The sequence below is a fragment of the Doryrhamphus excisus genome, linkage group LG7 (assembly GCF_037039965.1).
Source record: "Doryrhamphus excisus strain RoL-2023G ecotype Guam linkage group LG7, RoL_Dexc_Guam_v1.1, whole genome shotgun sequence".
Taxonomy (NCBI): domain Eukaryota; kingdom Metazoa; phylum Chordata; class Actinopteri; order Syngnathiformes; family Syngnathidae; genus Doryrhamphus; species Doryrhamphus excisus.
Window position 1 is genome coordinate 2,898,590 of NC_136363.1, and position 21,182 is coordinate 2,919,771.

At 35.7% G+C, this 21,182-nt stretch overlaps 1 protein-coding gene across 4 annotated transcripts in view; it reads left to right on the forward strand.

Annotated features, from left to right (window-relative positions):
* The window catches only part of epb41a (erythrocyte membrane protein band 4.1a), a 45,148-nt gene continuing 23,966 nt past the window's right edge, over nt 1–21,182 (forward strand). For 2 of the 4 annotated variants that reach the window (XM_078791902.1, XM_078791903.1), the window contains exons 1-11: nt 7,073–7,374; nt 8,929–9,246; nt 9,790–9,894; nt 10,711–10,753; nt 10,838–10,913; nt 12,368–12,586; nt 12,660–12,747; nt 14,282–14,434; nt 14,523–14,620; nt 15,946–16,121; nt 17,699–17,928. In XM_078791902.1, the coding sequence (XP_078648028.1) occupies nt 9,193–9,246; nt 9,790–9,894; nt 10,711–10,753; nt 10,838–10,913; nt 12,368–12,586; nt 12,660–12,747; nt 14,282–14,434; nt 14,523–14,620; nt 15,946–16,121; nt 17,699–17,928 (1,242 nt within the window). In that variant the 5' untranslated portion in view covers nt 7,073–7,374; nt 8,929–9,192. Of the gene's footprint in view, nt 178–7,054; nt 7,375–8,928; nt 9,247–9,789; nt 9,895–10,710; nt 10,754–10,837; nt 10,914–12,367; nt 12,587–12,659; nt 12,748–14,281; nt 14,435–14,522; nt 14,621–15,945; nt 16,122–17,698; nt 17,929–18,099; nt 18,175–19,566; nt 19,615–21,182 lie in introns of those variants that run through there. The other 2 variants (XM_058046433.2, XM_058046434.2) reach the window with 2 other exon arrangements.

Below are 21,182 nucleotides of genomic sequence, written 5' to 3' on the forward strand. Positions count from 1 at the left end.
GACAACAAAGAGGGCGTACGCCTCGTTTTCCCAAACACATTGTTGGAAGCCGCTTGATAAACGCTTATGAATTACCACTCGGATAATATTACTTGAAGGGAATCCATTACCTTTGAGCACCTATTTTCCAACACATCGTCGTTTATATTTACTGCTGGATGGTCACAGCCGACCCGGGTGAGTGTTTTTTTTAACATCTCTACGATACCGCTGACATATTTTATTCACATTCAGCGCCATTTGCAGACAGGTACACCCACCGCCCCTTTTATTGTTGCCTCTTTTTTAAAAAACGAACACAGCGATTTACCGTGTGAAGAAAACGACTTACGGTGAAAAATAATAACACTAAAAGAATGATTTTTGGAACATTTAACGGTGCGGAGAAGTGTAGATGTGACTCACGTTTGGCTCGTTTGAAATCGTTGTGTTCGCTTTCGACGTTCGGATTTCGGACGCTACATTATTGTTCGAAATGAAGACGTATAGTCACTATCGACATATCGGGGAATCGTACTCCAACATGGTTGTTTTAATACCTGGATTTTACCGATTTTATCATTAAATTTGTAGGAAACGTAAAAAAACCCACCTCAAATAAAGATGCCCTTTTTTCCCCCTCAGAGTGAGACATCATATTCATTGCTTGTCAAAAGTTCACAAAGTTACAAGCCGAACCAATACAAATTAAATAAAATACTGTTTTATTATTATTATATTTTAATATGGCTGCATATCACACTTTTTAAATATACACTGATTTAATAAAGTAAGCTTAATATTAAATATTATCCTTAATGTGATGTAATGCAGCCCATTCCTGCAACCACAAATGTAAACATGATGGGTAGTTTGGTTGACTGGAAGTGTTATTTTTAATGAAGGATGATGAAGATGGATTAGTCATCACGGTGTTGGTGGTATGTGTCAGTAGACCAACTGTACTACAATGACACATCCGCAGATATTGTCATGGTTGTCAATAGTAACCAAGCATCCAAGAATCGCATCCTTTTGTAGTTAATAGAGGCAGATAACACAATGTACTGTACATAGATGGTGTATGATGAAAAATATGAAGAATCGTGTACCATGTTGGTCCCGGAGGTTGTGTTTCGACTTGTCATTGTGTTTTTTTTTTTTAACATATATGTACAGTATTTATTCATAAATCAAGCTGTTTTGTGGTTAAATATGGAATATTAGTCACAAGATGGTGGCTCCACTAGGATTATTATCACAATATTTTTAGGATGTATCACAATATATATATTTGTGGGTAGACATACTGTATATAAACACCACTATCATGCTACTGTAGGTGTTGGGATGCTAACATTGGACATTAGCATTGCTAGCATGCTAACATTAGCATAGTATGATTTTTAGCCATTTTCATTGCTAGACACTATTCTGGTAGGTGTTAGCATGTTAAAATTAGCATTGATAGCATGGTAGTGTTATGGTAGTGGTAGCGTTGTGCTATGTTTGTGGGTAGACATACTGTATGTAAACACCACTATCATGACACTGTTGGTGTTGGGATGCTAACATTGGGACATTAGCATTGCTAGCACGCTAACATTAACATAGTATGATTTTTAGCCATTTTCATAGCTAGACACTATTCTGCTAGGTGTTAGCATGTTAAAATTAGCATTGCTAGCATGGTAGTGTTATGGTAGTGGTAATCTTGTGCTATTTTTGTGGGTAGACATACTGTATATAAACACCACTATCATGCTACTGTAGGTGTTGGGATGCTAACATTGGGACATTAGTATTGCTAGCATGCTAACATTAGCATAGTACGATTTTTAGCCATTTTCATTGCTAGACACTATTTTGCTAGGTGTTAGCATGTTAGTGGTAGTGTTGTGCTATTTTTGTGGATAGGCATACTGTATATAAACATCACTATCATGCTACTGTAGGTGTTGGGATGCTAACATTGGGAAATTAGCCTTGCTAGCACGCTAACATTAACATAGTATGATTTTTAGCCATTTTCATAGCTAGACACTATTCTGCTAGGTGTTAGCATGTTAAAATTAGCATTTCTAGCATGGTAGTGTTATGGTAGTGGTAGTGTTGTGCTATTTTTGTGGGTAGACATACTGTATGTAAACACCACTATCATGACACTGTTGGTGTTGGGATGTTAACATTGGGACATTAGCCTTGCTAGCATGCTAACATTAACATAGTATGATTTTTAGCCATTTTCATAGCTAGACACTATTCTGCCAGGTGTTAGCATGTTAAAATTAGCATTGCTAGCATGGTAGTGTTATGGTAGTGGTAATCTTGTGCTATTTTTGTGGGTAGACATACTGTATATAAACACCACTATCATGCTACTGTAGGTGTTGGGATGCTAACATTGGGACATTAGTATTGCTAGCATGCTAACATTAGCATAGTACGATTTTTAGCCATTTTCATTGCTAGACACTATTTTGCTAGGTGTTAGCATGTTAAAATTAGCATTGCTAGCATGGTAGTGGTAGTGTTGTGCTATTTTTGTGGGTAGGCATACTGTATATAAACATCACTATCATGCTACTGTAGGTGTTGGGATGCTAACATTGGGACATTAGCATTGCTAGCATGATAGCATTAGCATAGTATGATTTTTAGCCATTTTCATTGCTAGACACTATTTTGCTAGGTGTTAGCATGTTAAAATTAGCATTGCTAGCATGGTAGTGGTAGTGTTGTGCTATTTTTGTGGGTAGGCATACTGTATATAAACATCACTATCATGCTACTGTAGGTGTTGGGATGCTAACATTGGGACATTAGCATTGCTAGCATGATAGCATTAGCATAGTACGATTTTTAGCCATTTTCATTGCTAGACACTATTTTGCTAGGTGTTAGCATGTTAAAATTAGCATTGCTAGCATGGTAGTGGTAGTGTTGTGCTATTTTTGTGGGTAGACATACCGTATATAAACACCACTATCATGCTACTGTCGGTGTTGGGATGCTAACATTGGGATGTTAGCATTGCTAGCATGCAAACATTAGTATAGTATAATTTTTAGCCATTTTCATTGCTAGACACTATTCTGCTAGATGTTAGCATGTTAAAATTAGCATTGCTAGCATGGTAGTGTTATCGTACTGTAAATTTGTGCTATTTTTGTGGGTAGACATACTGTATATAAACACCACTATCTATGCTAGCATTGGCACATTAGCATTGTTAGCATGTTAACATTAGCATAGTATCATTTTTAGCCATTGTCATAGGTTGACACAATGTTGCTAAGTGTTATCATGTTAAAATTAGCATGTTAGCATTGCTAGCAACTATAATACAGAATAGTTAAATATTAGTGTTAGTATTGTTTACTATATATATGTATGTGTGTGTGTGTGTATGCTTGTCTGTTTTGGTCTTATGTCTCTTCTGGTCAAATATTCGCTGCCTCTGATTTCATCTGGGTCAGGCCAGTTTCTGGATTTTCTCTGGATCCTGTGCTAAACAAGCATGTGTGTGTGTTTGTGCAGGAGGTTGGATGGGTGCGGCGCATAGTGTCCTTTAATCCCACACAGGGCCCGATTAATTTTAAAGCCGATTTCTGTCCTTAAGCTCACTTTCTAGCATGCAGGCATCAATACTCCCACTGTACTTAATCATAATGTATTTCTCAGAAATCTTTCAGGGCTGAGTTCAAGACTCATTTTGAATTCTTGAACATAGAAAATATATTGCTTCATTTTGATGTGTATTAGGTATTTTGATGTGTATTAGGTTGAGAATACACAATATAATACCATATAGTAAAAGAAAATGTTTAATGTTGTTAAGCCTTGTTTATTTTATTCTGCAATGGTGGTGCTTTGAATAGTGTTAAACTTGTGTTTCTAGCCATAACGTCTTAAGCATATGAAAAAATTGTTGACGTTTGATTTAAAACAAGCATGCTTCTTCATGGCATATTATTAGTAAAAAAAAAGTAATACAATATTACATATAGTTTGCATAAATTAAGCACAAAAGTAGCCCAATTAACTAAAATACAAATGTAAGGCATTAAGAAGACGCATTCAAAGACATTATGATGACATGTAGAATTCTAAACTGATTGCTAGGTGTCCGTAATGTTGGGTGAGACACACAAGCATCAGACCTACCAGCTAAAACTCAACTATGAATCGCTGAGGTCACTTCCTGTCCGACCCCACTCAGCACTCGTAGTACCAGAATGCATTTCCAGCATAACATGAGCACAATAATAATAATGCCCTTAAGGATCATTGCATGACACCAATGAGACAATAGCCATTGAAGGTGGTCGTTAATTCTTCATTTGTTCAGATCACCATCTCATTTTCAAGGATGACCTGACCAAAAAAAAATAGGAAGTAAAAAAAACATCAAGGAACTCCCAATACTGCATGTATTATTTTTGTCTTATATGTCTTCTTTACTCATATTATGTCTACTAAATTGGGAAATAGGAGCGTAAAGTTAACTATAGGGGTGTTATTTTATGTCTAGAGGGCTCTAATATTATTATCATTCTAGTCCTATTTCCCGCGTTTGTCAATGAGAATTCTTGTCAGATTTAAACTCTTGTGACACACCAACAAAGTACAATGTCTTATTTATAAATAAAATATAGTTAGAGCATAGAAAACCTGTTTAAACCTTCTAAATATGGTTTTAACATTATTAGAGCCCTTTCGACATGGAATAACACCCCTATAGTCACCTTTACACTTTTTTCATTCTCATTTTCTACCGCTTATCCTCACGAGGGAGTCTATCCCAGCTGTCTTCGGGCGAGAGGCGGGGTACACCCTGGACTGGTGGCCAGCCAATCACAGGGCACATATAGACAAACAACCATTCACACTCACATGGACAATTTGGAGTGGCCAATGAACCTAATTAACCTAGCATGTTTTTGGAATGTGGGAGGAAACCGGAGTACCCGGAGAAAACCCACGCATGCACGGGGGGAGACCATGCAAACTCCACACAGAGATGGCCGAGGGTGGGATTGAACTCGGGTTTCCAAGCTGTTAGGTCTGCGTGCTAACCACTTGATCGCCGTGCAGCCCTATTTCCCAATATAGTAAACATAATAAGATATAAGGCATAAATGGGACATTGTGTTTTTGTTATTAGTGATCATTGTGCCTGTTGTGAGATCATTCACACCTGCAATAAAAGCCAATCGGGTCTGGTGCTTGTGTGTCTCACCCAACATTACAGTAGCATTAGTGACCAGCGTAGCACCATTTATCATTGCAATGTCTTTGAATGCCTCATATTTGTATTTTACTTCATTACTTCAAACAAAGCTGAGATGTACGCTGTCTTTTCTTTCCGTTTAATACATTGCATTGATTTGTCGATATGTATATATTTTTTATTTTTAATGGGGGGGGGGCAAAAAGGTGCAACCCTGAAGTAAAAAGGGCAGACAGCGTCAGCAGCCTCACGCTGCTGAGCTCCAGCACATGCTGACTGAACATTCAGCCATGAGAACACGAACAGTTTGTTTTTATGAAAAGCGGTGTTTAGTTGCCCCCCCCCCCCCCCGGTGCTTTGGAGCCTACACTCGCTGTCTGTGCCCCGTCAGCGTTTGTGTGGCAACACACACTCCAGCACTGCAGGCAGAGCAGCTTCTGCAGCCTCACAGACTGGCAGCAGAACTGGATGGTGGTGATAGTGTGCTATTTTTGTGGGTAGACATACTGTATGTAAACACCGCTATCATGCTACTGTAGGTATCGGTATGCTAACAGTGGCACATTAGCATTGTTAGCATGTTAACATTAGCATAGTACGATTTTGAGCCATTTTCATAGCTAGACACTATTCTGCTAGGTGTTAGCATGTTAAAATTAGCATTGCTAGCATGGTAGTGTTATGGTAGTGGTAGTGTTGTGCTATTTTTGTGGGTAGACATACTGTATGTAAACACCACTATCATGCTACTGTACATGTTGGGATGCTAACATTGGGACATTAGCATTGCTAGCATGCTAACATGAGCATAGTACAATTTTGAGCCATTTTCATAGCTAGACACTATTCTGCTAGGTGTTAGCATGTTAAAATTAGCATTGCTAGCATGGTAGTGTTATGGTAGTGGTAGTGTTGTGCTATTTTTGCGGGTAGACATACTGTATGTAAACACCACTATCATGCTACTGTACGTGTTGGGATGCTAACATTGGGACATTAGCATTGCTAGCATGCTAACATTAGCATAGTACGATTTTGAGCCATTTTCATAGCTAGACACTATTCTGCTAGGTGTTATCATGTTAAAATTAGCATTGCTAGCATGGTAGTGTTATGGTAGTGGTAGCATTGTGCTATGTTTGTGGGTAGACACACTGTATGTAAAATTACATTATTTTTCCTCACAATATTACAAATTTATTCTCATAATTTTTTTCTTGTAAAAAAAATTGTAAAAAAAAATTGTAAAATTACAGTGCTTTTTTCCATTTCTGCTGTTTTTTTCCCCAACCATTTAAACATTCTTTTTGTAAATTCTCATCTCTGATTTAGGACTTTTTCTCCATAATATTTTGTCTTTTTCTCATAACATTACAACCTAATATTCTCAAAAATGTAACCTTTTTGTTTTGTTTTTTTCTTTGTTTACTTCAACATGATTATAAAATAATTTATAATTATTTTTCTGCATAATATACAAAAATGTAAAAATACAGCTTTTTCTCATTAGTTTGCGACTTCTTCCTCTTAATATTTTGACTTTATTTTTACAAAATGAATTTTTAAATTTTTGCTGTTTTTGTTTGGTTAGGTTACAGTTTAGGAACACCAATAAATGGATGCAAATGGCCTGAATGTTCCTGTATTAAATCAATGTACAGTAATTAATTATAATTTAGATTGTATGGTTGTTAGCTGGCTAGCTCGTTAGCTTGTTTGTTTTTTTTTATGCCATAAAATAATAATAATCGGATATGCGGTAGTGACATTTAATCTGTATCTGGGTTATCTGAATCACCATCCAGGATCTTTAATTTATCTTTTGTGTCCCTCTCCTCACAGTGGTCACCATGACAACAGACGAAGCAGAGAGTCACCAGAAGAAGCCAAGGCAGCAGGAGGAGGCTGGCCAGGAAGCCAAGCCATCCTCTCCAGAGGAGGAGAACCTCCGGCCTGGCGTCCGCACCTCTGCTGGCCGTGGCCTCTCCCGCCTCTTCTCGTCCTTCCTGAAGAGACATTCTCAGTGTGAGAGCGAGGGCGGGGACAAGGGGGAAAAGGACAAAGAAGAAGCCAAAGCTCCCATTGCTGACCCCGAGCCTGAGCTCAAGATAGACGGAGAGGTGGCTCACGACCAGCACTCGGTCAGCAGCGCCGAGGCCCAGGTTGAGTGGCTGAATTATTATTATGATTATTATTATTATTATGATTATTATTATGATTATTATTATGATTCTTCTTCTTCTTCTTCTTCTTCTTCTTCTTCTTCTTCTTCTTCTTCTTCTTGTTCTTCTTCTTGTTCTTCTTCTTGTTCTTCTTCTTCTTCTTCTTCTTCTTCTTCTTGTTCTTGTTCTTGTTCTTCTTCTTGTTCTTCTTCTTGTTCTTCTTCTTGTTCTTCTTCTTCTTCTTGTTCTTCTTCTTCTTCTTCTTCTTCTTCTTCTTCTACTTCTTCTTCTTCTTCTTCTTCTTCTTCTTCTTCTTGTTATTCTTGTTATTATTGTTATTATTGTTATTCTTCTTATTTTTTTAAATTAATTAATTAATTAATTAATTTTAATAGCATAGAGTCACCATATCAAAGACAAAATATATATATATTTTTTGTCTTTGATATGGTGACTCTATGCTATTAAAATTAATACATAAATTAATTAATAAAAAATACATAAATTAATTATTAATGACTATATATAAATATTGAGATTAATTGAGAATTGAGAACGATATAAAGCCATTTTTAAAACTTGTGGACTCCAGCAAACCACAGTGAGAGCTATGCATGATACTCTATGCTATTAAAATTAATAAATAAATAAATTTTAAAATTAATTAATTTTAATAGCATAGAAAAAAATCAATAAATTATTTAATTTTAATAGCAGAGTCACCATATCAAAGACAAAATATATATATATTTTTTGTCTTTGATATGGTGACTCTATGCTATTAAAATTAATACATAAATTAATTAATAAAAAATACATAAATTAATTATTAATGACTATATAAAAATATTGAGATTAATTGAGAATTGAGAACGATATAAAGCCATTTTTAAAACTTGTGGACTCCAGCAAACCACAGTGAGAGCTATTATCCACAAAGGGCAAAAACATGGAACATTGGGGAACCTTCCCAGGAGTGGCCGATCAACCAAAAAAAACCCCCAAAAACTGCGTTTTGACTCATATTGGCACTATGGGCATTTTCGTAATATTCGTAAAATATAAAGGTAGGCATAGTTTGTATATATTTTATTTTTATTTTCCTGAAATTAAGCATTTTTGAGCATGAAAATGGCTAGAATACAAATATAAAATGTATACTCATATCTCATTTATCTGACTGTAATAAATGCATTTCCACGATATAGGATTAAATGTTCATAAATAAAATATAATTAAATTAATTAATATATTTTTTTTTAAATAAGAGGTTTAACATTATTAAGAGTTCTGTAGACATGAAATAACACGCCTGTAGTCCACTCCGTTTACGCCACAGTGCAACTAGCGAGCTAACAAGCTAGCCAGCTAACAAGCTAATCAGTTAGCTTCAAATTTATTTCTTCTAAAATTAACCATCTATGCATTATGTGTACTCTACTGTCTATTATGTCTATTTTACTTGGTAATAGGAGTGTCGGGGTGTACTATAGGGGTGTTATTTCATGTCTAGAGAGCTCTAATAATGTTAACCCTATTTTTAATCTTTCTCAGGCCGCCCAGGTAGAGAAGAAAGAAGCTCAGAAGGAGGAGGAGGTGGTGGAGGAGGAGGGGAAGGAGGAGGCCGGGAAAGACAAAGAGACCGACAAGGAGAAAGCAGAGGTCTCCACGCTGGAGAAAGAGGAGGACAACAACAAGGAGGAGGAGACGGAGAAGGGGAAGGAGGGTGGCTCTGACGGCGGCAGTAACAGAGACAAAGAAGAGAAGGCCACGGAGGAGGAGCCGAAAATTCCCAAAACTCCACGTCGCCCCAAAACCATGCAGATTAAAGTCACCCTGCTGGATGACACTCTGTATGAGTGTGAGCTGGATGTAAGATACATCTCTTATTATTACACTTTAATATTCCACTTTTAAAGTGAATGATGCTGTTGCCGAGCAGAAATGAGGCTGCCTCACTTTGTTTGCAATTGCGCCTTGATTATGTCATTGCAGAAATGTTATGAATATTTCATAACAACTAAGTGTTATGGCTGAGCAGATAATAGCTTTCATGGAATTCCGCCGCTAGGCCGCGCTAGGCTATGCTAGGCTATGCTCCTCTCTGCGTTATTCGATGAATAAACCACCACAGTAAAGCCGTAAACGACAATTAAATGTTTTTTTCTCTGCTAAGTCATTTTTAAATACTTTTATTTAAAGGGGGGGGGGGCTGCACGGCGGTATAGTGGTTAGCGCACAGGCCTCACAGCTAGGAGACCAGGGTTCAATTCCACCCTCGGCCATCTGCATCATGCAAAGGTGCCTCTCTCCACCAAAGGGAGCCAGAGCCCAGAGGGAGGCTGATATCACTGCAGCGCCCTGGCAGCCACAACCAATGCAATGCTTTGCTGTTTCTCCTTGTCTTTGTCGCAGAAACACGCTAAAGGCCAGGAGCTGTTCACGAAAGTATCCGACCACCTCAATCTGCTGGAGAGAGACTATTATGGTCTGGTTATCTGGGAGATGCCCAACGTGAAGGTGAGCTGGGGGCGAACTGTCACTCATTTGTAGCCAGTTCAACAACCGTTATTAGCAACCTCTGCATTCCATAAGGACTGTAAAAACATAGCTACAGCATAGAAAATCTGTTAACGGCCTTCTAAGTGTGATTTTTAACATTATATGAATCCTCTAGATATGATATAGCACCCCTATAGTCACGTTTGCACTCATATTTCCCAATGTAGCAGACATAATAAGTGAAAGTGACAGTCAATAAAAAAAAAAATTAACATTAGAGCCCTCTAGATAAGAACTAACACCCCTAAAGTCACCTTTACTCTTGCATTAACCAATATAGTTCACATAAGAGGAAAAAAATCTTATTCATAAATGGAATAGTTTCATAACTGAGCATACAAAAACCTTACAAACTTCACATTATTAGAAGCCTCTAGATATGATATAGCACCCCTATAGTCACCTTTGCACTCATATTTCCCAATATAGCAGACGTAATAAGTGAAAATGACAGTTAATAATTTTTTTTTTAACATTAGAGCCCTCCAGATAAGAACTAACACCCCTAAAGTCACCTTTACTCTTGCATTAACCAATATAGTTCACATAAGAGGAAAAAAAAATCTTATTTATAATTTGAATAGTTTCACAGCTGAGCATACAAAAACCTTACAAACTTCAAATTATTAGAAGCCTCTAGATATGATATAGCACCCCTATAGTCACCTTTGCACTCATATTTCCCAATATAGCAGACGTAATAAGTGAAAATAACAGTTAATAAACATAAATAAGACATAATATACACTCACACATGTCTTATCGTTTTTTCAGACTTGGATGGACCTGACCAAGGAGATCCGCAGGCAGGTGCAAGGTAAGCACCGACGCTGTCCACAAAGACACCTGTCCTCATCTGTTTTGTAAGGCATGACATATTAACTAATATTTTCTTCTCAAGGTGCCAACTATAATTTCACATTCAATGTGAAATTTTATCCACCGGATCCAGCCCAACTGTCTGAAGACATCACAAGGTACTGAATATGCGTTGCAGGGATTTGGACAAAATCCATATTTTCATTTGCTAAATGAAGAAAAGAGTACAGTGACACTTCTGTGGTTATTCTGGATGCATTTACCTTACATTACATTACCTTAACAATGCCTGAAGTCATGAAGTCAGCCATGGCATGTCTGCTAAAGATAGAGTGATGAAAAGTTCTCCCATTTTGTGTGGAAGTGGTATTTTTGGGAGTTAAGTTAAGAAGAAATAGATTCAATGCTTGTTGGTTAGCTTGCTAGCTTGCTAGCTTGCAAAATAACTGGACATTTATTTTACCCATGGAATATCGCAATATATATTTTTTCTGGAATTAATTAATGAATAAATGATTGCCATTTTGTGGTAGAAGCTGGTCTATTTTTAGTCAAAACAATGAGATATTACCTTACATTACATTACCTTAAAAATGCCTGAAGTCATGAAGTCAGCCATGGCATGTCCGCTAAAGATAAAGTGAAGAAAAGTTCTCCCGTTTTGTGTGGAAGTGGTATTTTTGGGGGACTTCTTAAGTTAAGAAAAAATAGGTTCAATGCTCGTTGTTTAGCTTGCTAGCTTGCAAAATACCTGTACATTTTTTTTCCTCGTGGAATATCGCCATATATTAGTTTTTTGGGAATAAATTCATGAATAAATGATTGCCATTTTGTGGTAGACTATGGTCTATTTTTTGTCAAAACAATGAGATATTACCTTACATTACATTACCTTAACAATGCCTGAAGTCATGAAGTCAGCTATGGCATGTCTGCTAAAGATAAAGTGAAGAAAAGTTCTCCAATTTTGTGTGGAAGTGGTATTTTTTGGGGCTTCTTAAGTTAAGAAGAAATAGATTAAATGCTCGCTGGCTAGCTCGCGAAATAGCTGTACATTTATTTTCCCCATGGAATATCGCAATATCCATTTTCTCTGGAATTAATTAATGAATAAATGATGGCCGTTTTGTGGTAGACTATGGTCTATTTTTAGTCAAAACAATGAGATATTACCTTACATTACATTACCTTAACAATGCCTGAAGTCATGAAGTCAGCCATGGCATGTCTGCTTCTGGAAAAACACGTTTAAATTTAAATTTAACCCCAAATTTTTTGGGTTAAATTAACCCCTGTGTGTGTGGCCCCTCTTTTTCGTGACTTGACGCCCCCCCCCCCAGGAAATAGATACAAATAGTATCTATTGAAATACATTTTTTAATTTAAATTTAAATCTTCAATAATTTCACCATAAAGTGACGAAAAGTTCTCCCATTTTGTGTGGAAGTGGTATTTTTTTTGGGCTTCTTTAGTCAAGAAGAAATAGATTCAATGCTTGATGGTTAGCTTGCTAGCTTGCGAAATAGCTGGACATTTATTTCCCTCATGGAATATCGCAATATCTTATTTTTTTGGGAATTAAAGGACGTCATCTAATGTTTATCCTTTGCAGGTACTACTTGTGTCTGCAGCTACGCAAAGACATCCTGCAAGGGCGTCTGCCTTGCTCCTTCGTCACCTTGGCCCTGCTGGGTTCCTACGCCCTGCAGTCAGAACTGGGCGAGTACGACCCCGAGGTGCATGGCAGCGACTACACCAAGGAGATGAAGATGGCTAACGGGCAGACAAAGGAGCTGGAGGACAAGATGATGGAGCTGCACCGCACTTACAAGTCAGAACACCGATTTAAAAAATATGATATTATAAAAAATATCATATTAATTACAGTACTTCCGTTTTTGCAGGTCAATGAGCCCAGCTCAGGCCGACATGATGTTCCTTGAGAACGCCAAGAAGCTGTCCATGTATGGAGTTGACCTCCACCAGGCCAAGGTTAGCCATAAAGCCATAAAAATGCACATACAAGTCGTCATACATCAATATTACTTCATCCCCATAGTATAGGAATATATCCCAGCAATTTCAGTACTATAGATCAACATTCCATACATAGAAAAAAAACATGTAAGTACTTTACATAACAAGTCTGCCAGTGCGGGCCTTAACAACAGGCAAGCATGTGACTTGTCAGATTTTATAGGCGAAATCAGGTCAATCTGTTTGCATCAGGCTGGGGATTTAAGCCACACCAAACTTTAGAAGTCTTTGCTTCCCCCTTGTGGTTTTTTAGAAACAATACAAGATGATAATTCAAAGCACGGCTGCAAAAAACAGAACAGCATTTTAAGTCAACTTAACTGGAAAAAATAACAATTTAATATGAATAATAAAGTCTTATAATAAAGAGCGTGTGGGTCAAATAAAAAAGAATATGAAAATATTGGAAAGTGTCTAAAAATAATACATGGTATAGTCCAGATAACAGAGATTTATCTTAATATTCAAGTTTAGTAGTAATTACTGTAATACATTCAGTAATACAATATTGAACCAGTCATGATGTGCTATATATATATCACTATATTGACACTTACTATGGTACCCATTATTGGATGGTCATATCACCTCGTACTTCGGTATGTGACAAAAATAAAATAAAAAAAAAAAGTGATATAAATGTGATATGACCTAATAATAAATAATTAAATAATAAAAAATTATAAAAAACAACCTATATTAGGATTTAAAAAATTATAAATAAACTATATTAGGAAAGTAGAAAGTGGGGAGTGAGTGAGCGTAGTACAAATAAAAATAAATAAAAATAGTAGTACAAACAAAAATTAAATATTTTTTAAAATAAATAAAACAAAAAAACAACCAAAAAACTAACGAAAAAAAACAACTTAAACTGTATTAGGAAAGCAGGAAGTGAACAAATGTAACAGTTAGTGATTGTAAAAGTACCAGATGGAGGGGTAGGATTTAATAAGCTTTGCTTCTTCCTACTCCTTTTGGACATGTGGAACTGTGAACTGATTATGGGATGCATTCAATTGTAATCTGATGCATGTTCAAATGAAATTAAACCATTACCATTACCAATTAACATAGCATGTTTTTAGAATGTGGGAGGAAACCGGAGTGCAAATAAAAAAATAATAATAAAAATAGTAAAAATAAAAATAAAATTAAAACAATTAAAAATTACAAAATTTAAAAAACAAAAAAAGAAACAAAATAAAAAAAACAACTTAAACTATATTAGGAAAGCAGAAAGCAGGAAGTGAACAAATGTAACAGTTACTGATTGTAAAAGTACCAGATGGAGGGGTAGGATTTAATAAGCTTTGCTTCTTCCTACTCCTTTTGGACATGTGGAACTGTGAACTGATTATGGGATGCATTCAATTGTAATCTGATGTATGTTCAAATGAAATTAAACCATTACCATTACATTATACAGTGAATAACGTACATAATTGCGTCTAATGGAATCTGCTATTCTTTTGCCCGCCTATGTCAGGATCTCGATGGCGTTGACATCACGCTGGGAGTTTGTTCCAATGGACTCATGGTTTACAAGGACAAACTGAGGATCAACCGTTTTCCGTGGCCCAAAGTCCTGAAGGTGTCATACAAGCGCAGCAGCTTCTTCATCAAAATACGGCCATCGGAGGTAACCAGTCATAAAACACTCACCCCCACTCGAGACACTCCTCTTTGGGAGTCTTTTAACCGTCACATCCTTTCCTCGGTTTCAATAGGTTGAACAGTACGAGAGCGCTATCGGATTTAAACTTCCCAATTACAAAGCAGCAAAGAAACTGTGGAAAGTCTGCGTGGAACATCACACCTTCTTCAGGTAACATCTTTGGAGATTTGAGCCTACAGTCATGGTTAGTGAATGATACAAATATTAATATTATATCATGAATACATATTAATTAATTATATTATATATTAATTCATTAATTAATATTAAGGTCTGCTGTCTTAGTTTTCATTCATTCATTTTCTACCGCTTTTCCTCACGAGGGTCGCGGGGGGTTGCTGGAGCCTATCCCAGCTGTCTTCGGGGGCGAGAGGCGGGGTACACCCTGGACTGGTGGCCAGCCAATCACAGGGCACATATAGACAAACAACCATTCACACTCACATTCATACCTATGGACAATTTGGAGATGCCAGAGGGTGGAATCAAACTCAGTTCTCCTAGCTGTGGGGTCTGCGTGCTATTATTTCTAAATGGCAAAAATGCTACAATGCTAACATGCTAATGTGAACATGTTAACACCTACCATGATAGTGCTAAGTGTTCATATCAAGTGTCTACCCATGAAAACGGATAAAAATGCTATTATGATAAAAATGCTAACTTTAGCATGCTAACATCTAACATGATAATAGTGTTATAAAAATGTTTATACCTACAGTATGTTTTATCCCATGGAAATTGCAAAAAAAATGCTAGTATGCTAACATTAGCATGCTATTGTTAGCATGCTAACACCTACCATGAAGGCTAAATGCCCCAAACAAGTGATCTGATCCTGATCCTCATGAGGGTCGCGAGGGGTGCTGGAGCCTATCCCAGCTGTCTTTGGGGCGAGAGGCGGGGTACACCCTGGACTGGTGGCCAGCCAATCACAGGGCACATATAGACAAACAACCATTCACACTCACATTCATACCTATGGACAATTTGGAGTCGCCAATTAACCTAGCATGTTTTTGGAATGTGGGAGGAAACCGGAGTACCCGGAGAAAAGGCCGAGGGGGGAATTGAACCCTGGTCTCCTCGCTGTGAGGTCTGTCTGATGTCTGTCTGATGTCTCAGTTTTTATGATGGCAATTTGCATACACTCCAGAATATTATAATGACTAATAAACGAATGGCAGTTAATTGCTAAGTCCCTATTTGTCATGGAAATAAACTGAAACCCAAACATTTCCACTGCATTTCATCCCTGCCACAACAGCACCAGTTGATTTTTTTTTTATGCATTAAAATGTAAAACGGATCGGTGCCGACCCTAACACATTAGGAGGGTTAATTAACATGTGATAACAATCTCGAAAAACAATTAAGCAAAAATGAAAGCAATACTTGTGTCTTTCACAAAACGTTTAGCCATGACTGTAGATTACGGCGTGCTTGAGATCACTGCTGCTGATAAAACTACGCAGGCTCACGTCCACGGAGATGGTCACCACTCCCAGGAAGTTCTTGGCGTTGGGCTCCAAATTTCGCTACAGTGGTCGAACTCAGGCTCAGACCAAACAAGCCAGCTCTCTCATCGACAGACCGGCTCCACTTTTCCAGCGATCTTCCAGCAAGAGGAATTCTCGCAGCATGGATGGAGGTAGAGTATTCCTGGTATATAGTTGGTATTTATGTATACCGTCAATTCCGGACTATTGAGCCACACCCACTAAATATACTGTATAGGCTGCATTTGTCTAGACACACAGATGCACTATAAACCTTGCAATCACTTTTACCAGAAAGTAGTCCAAGGAGAAGCTGTAGTAATGGCAATAGTAATGGTTTTATTTCATTTGAACATGCATCAGATTACAATTGAGTGCATCCCATAATCAGTTCACAGTTCCACATGTCCAAAAATCAGTAACTGTTACATTTGTTCACTTCCTGCTTTCCTAATATAATTTAAGTTGTTTTTATTTTTTGTTTTTTTAATTTAATTTAATTTATTTAATTTTTTAATTTTATTTAATTTATATTTCATTTATAATAATTATTTTTTATTTTTACTACTATTTTTATTTTTATTAATTTTAATTTGTACTCCGGTTTCTTCCCACATTCCAAAAACATGCTGTTACAATTGAATGCATCCCATAATCAGTTCCCAGTTCCACATGTCCAAAAGGAGTAGGAAGAAGCAAAGCTTATTCAATCCTACCCCTCCATCTGGTACTTTTACAATCAGTAACTGTTACATTTGTTCACTTCCTGCTTTCCTAATATAATTTAAGTTGTTTTTTTTGTTTTTTTAATTTAATTTATTTAATTTTTTAATTTTATTTAATTTATATTTCATTTATAATAATTATTTTTTATTTTTACTACTATTTTTATTTTTATTAATTTTAATTTGTACTCCGGTTTCTTCCCACATTCCAAAAACATGCTGTTACAATTGAATGCATCCCATAATCAGTTCCCAGTTCCACATGTCCAAAAGGAGTAGGAAGAAGCAAAGCTTATTCAATCCTACCCCTCCATCTGGTACTTTTACAATCAGTAACTGTTACATTTGTTCACTTCCTGCTTTCCTAATATAATTTAAGTTGTTTTTTTTTTGTTTTTTTAATTTAAATTTTAATCCTAATATAATTTTATATTTAAAAATAATGATAATTAATTATAATAAATTAATAATTAATAATAATAATTTAAAATAAATATGTTTTCTTGGTTTGTTTATTTATTTTTCATCTTATTTTGTGTAGAAAAATAAAAAGTAAGATATTTGAGAACAGTGGGATGTTTTATCAGAGCTTATATTGTAAAAAATTGGAACCAAAGCAAAGTTTTTTTTTAAATTTTTTGTTTTTAATAAATTTGTTTTTGGGTTTTTGGGGGAAAACGTAAATAAATTGAGTTTGAGACCCCTGCAATATACAATTGTGCCATTGGAAATGAATGGCCATTTGGCGCCCTCTAATGGTGGGAAATCATATTAATCATTCTACTGTTCTACATGGTGACACATCACAGGAAATGGAGTGGTTGTTTTTTCCAACCTGATTGGTGCCGGTTCGATGCACCTTCCAACCAGGAGCTAACTTGCTAGCTGAAAAAGACAAAAATAAAAATAACTTTTGTTTACAGTTTGGCTTAGCGGAAGTTGTTTCGTATTAGCATTGCTTAGCATTGCCTTTGCTAGGTTGACCCTTTCTGTGTTCCTTCCAGCCATGGCGTCCACTCCAGACAACAAATCAAGCCGCCCAGTGAGCGCGCCCATCATGTCGCCCGTGTCTCCAGGGGAGAACACGCCGTCCCCGCTGCTACACAACCTTCACCTCGCCACGCGCAGCAACAGCTCCACACCCAAGTTCCACCGCTCTGTCGACAGGAAGTCGGACATCAAGGGATCCGCTAAAAATCAGAGCCCCAAACCCGATTCCACTCCAGAAATCAAGGTATAAACAATCTATTGATTTTGTTATTGTTATTGTGGAGCGAGACATGTGATCTTGCATCGGTCCGGCATTGGTCACATTAACCGACAGTGACTCGCAATGAAAAATATATTAACGGTGGTTTGGCTTGGAATTGAACATGATGTGTGTGAGCTGTGTCTGTACTACCAGACATTGGCCAGAAGAGAACGGAGGCATTCCCCCTCTGTGACCAAGACCAACGGGGAACGAGAGAAAAAGAGCCAGGTTTGTTTACAGAGTGCACGATCTGAGCAAAAGAGGGATTAGCATGTTAGCTACACAGTCGGGAAATCAGGAAGACCTGGGTTTGAATCTCCGCTTGTAAACAAACTAAAAACATTCCATGTGCTAGTTTCACCAAAAGCATTGAACTTCAAACCTGAAATGCCAGCGACGCTATGATGCCCAGGGCCCGGGGGCTTGTTCCTATCGGTGTTGTTTGATAAGTGCTGAATATTTGAGCTGTGATTTCATGACAGAATGCCGCTAAATTTCATAAAAAAAGTAGAAAATGAATCAGATTCAATATATATTGGTATCGACTTATAATAATTCTATGCATCGCTAATAAAAACACAAGCTACACAAGCTAAAACTCAACTCTGAACCCTATGATGTCACTTCCTGTCATGTCCTGCACATGCACATATCTTACTTATATCTTATATGTCATATCCTCTCTTGTTGTGGCACTATATTGGGTAATAGGAGTGTAAATGTCACTATAGGGGTGTTATTTCATGTCTAGAGGTCTCTAATAATGTTATAAAAACTGTCCTGAATAGGTTTTCTATGCTATAATTATGAAAAAAAATTAAATTTAGCTTAAAATTAGCTTGTGATATTGTGATATTCAGTTGGATTCTAACGCTTTTGTGATGAATTTAAAGCCGCATGAATGAAGTTGCATTATTTACAGTACTCACATTATTTATATAGCACAATTAGTACAACTAGTAAAGTAAAAATAAAATACAATAAATAAAGGTACAAATTGAATTTAATCCAAAACTAAAAGATAAGAAATAAATAAGAAATAAGAAATAAAATCGTAAAATAAAATATTAAAATACGTATTAAAATATTAAAAACAAGAAACAAAGCAATAAAAGTAAAAAAAAAACTAATTAAAATAAAAAGAAAGAACTAAAAGACACTCCGAGTTAAAATACTGAGAATAAAAGTGGGTTTTAAGCCAAATTCTTTTTTTTTTATTCAATTTTTCCCTTTGCTTATTTGCATCATGTTGAATTACATCATATGGCAAGAAATTGCACCATATTATATCGAATTGAATTGATTTGAACTAAATGATTATCGTATCGTTAAAGTATCGCATTGTATTGCCAGAAAATTCCATATATCGTTAAAATATCGTACTATCTCTGCAGTGCATACGAATCGTATCGCGTATCGAATCGTCCTCAGTGCTGAGATTCACACTCCTAATTTCCAGCATTGCATTGACTTTATACGGGAGAACATATTTGACACACTTTGTGCATGCATATTATTATCATTCATTATATATTTTTAAAAAATATTGTGATATCTGAGTGAATTCGAGGCAAAACAGTCCAACATAATTGTGTCTCTTTTCTCCGATGGGGGGAGCAGCACTCTCCTCAGGACAAAACAAAGATGGAGATGATGCGAGTGAGGAAGGTTAGCGTGTGTCTGCTAACACGGTGTTGTCATTGCCTGCTTGAGTTTTTCAACTTTTTTTTTTTTTTTTTTTTAAATTTTACGCACTGACGCTTTTGTACATGTTCAGCTACTAATTCATTTCCAACTGTGTTGTGTTTATTTTTGGATTTTTGGATTTCTTTTCATGGGACGGCACTAAAGAACTGATACTTTGATACAATTTACTGTCCCCTCAAATATAAACATGGCTAAAATAGTGTAGAGGGTTCTAATAATGTTAAAAGTAGCAACAGCTTCGTTAATTCAGTAGACAACATACATTGATGGTGTGTATTAAAAAAAAAAAGATTTGCACTGCACTGTTTTGCATCAACAGTTGCATCACTGTTGATATTTAAAAAAAAACATTAAAAAAAAAAAAAAAAAAATTTTTTTTACCAAAAAAAAAACAAAAAAATTGACACAAGTATTGTTTTCATTTTGCTTAATTGTTTTTCAAGATTGTATCACATGTTAATTAACTCTCCTTTTGTGTTAGGGTCGGCACCGACCCGTTTTACATTTTAATGCATAAAAAGAATCACATAACATTTGTTTATTGCATCAATGCTTTTTGACTTTGTCCGGAAACTCAATTTCGACAAAAATAAAACAAAAAAAATAATTTTTACAAAAAAAAATTAATTAAAAAAAAATTACAAAAAATTGACACAAGTATTGTTTTCATTTTGCTTAATTGTTTTTCAAGATTGTATCACATGTTAATTAACCCTCCTTTTGTGTTAGGGTCGGCACTGACCCGTTTTACATTTTAATGCATAAAAAGAATCACATAATGTTTGTTTATTGCATTAATTTTTTTACAAAAAAATTTACAAAAAAAATAATTTACAAAAAAAATAATTTTAACAAAATAAAAATAATAATAACAAAAAAATATATTAATTAATTTATTAATTAATTAAAATAATATGACTATAAAGCAATATTTTTGAGCTCACAACCGAAATAATAAGTGTACAATTAGCCAACACAATGACAACCAGCTCCTCTTCTCATCATGGAAGCTTCAGGGGATTCTCATTTTGACCGTTTTTTTTTTCCAGTATACATGTGACGTGAATTCACTCATTTGATTGGCTGATTTTCACATTTACAATTTGGATCATGGAAAGAATGGCAACAAGTACACTGAACCAAGATCTGGACCTGTTCTGGTTTTTGATTTCAGTTTATACTAAAGTTCTGTTGCTGAAAACAATAACTTTTTCTTACCTTATCTTGACATTAATATATATATATATGGGTCATAATTCACCCCAACACCATAGATGTTTCTTTAGTGATTAATACTAAAATGAGTAAATAAATAAAACTAATTTAAGAGATATGTTCTATAGCCCTCAGTAATAGCCAGGTAAGAAAATAACCTTCAATTTAATATGATATATATATTTTTATATATAATATTCTTTTTATATATATATAATATTATTTATATATATATAAATATAAATATATATTTTTTATTTATATTATTTAAAATTTAAATTATATATATATATATATATAATATTCTTTTGAGG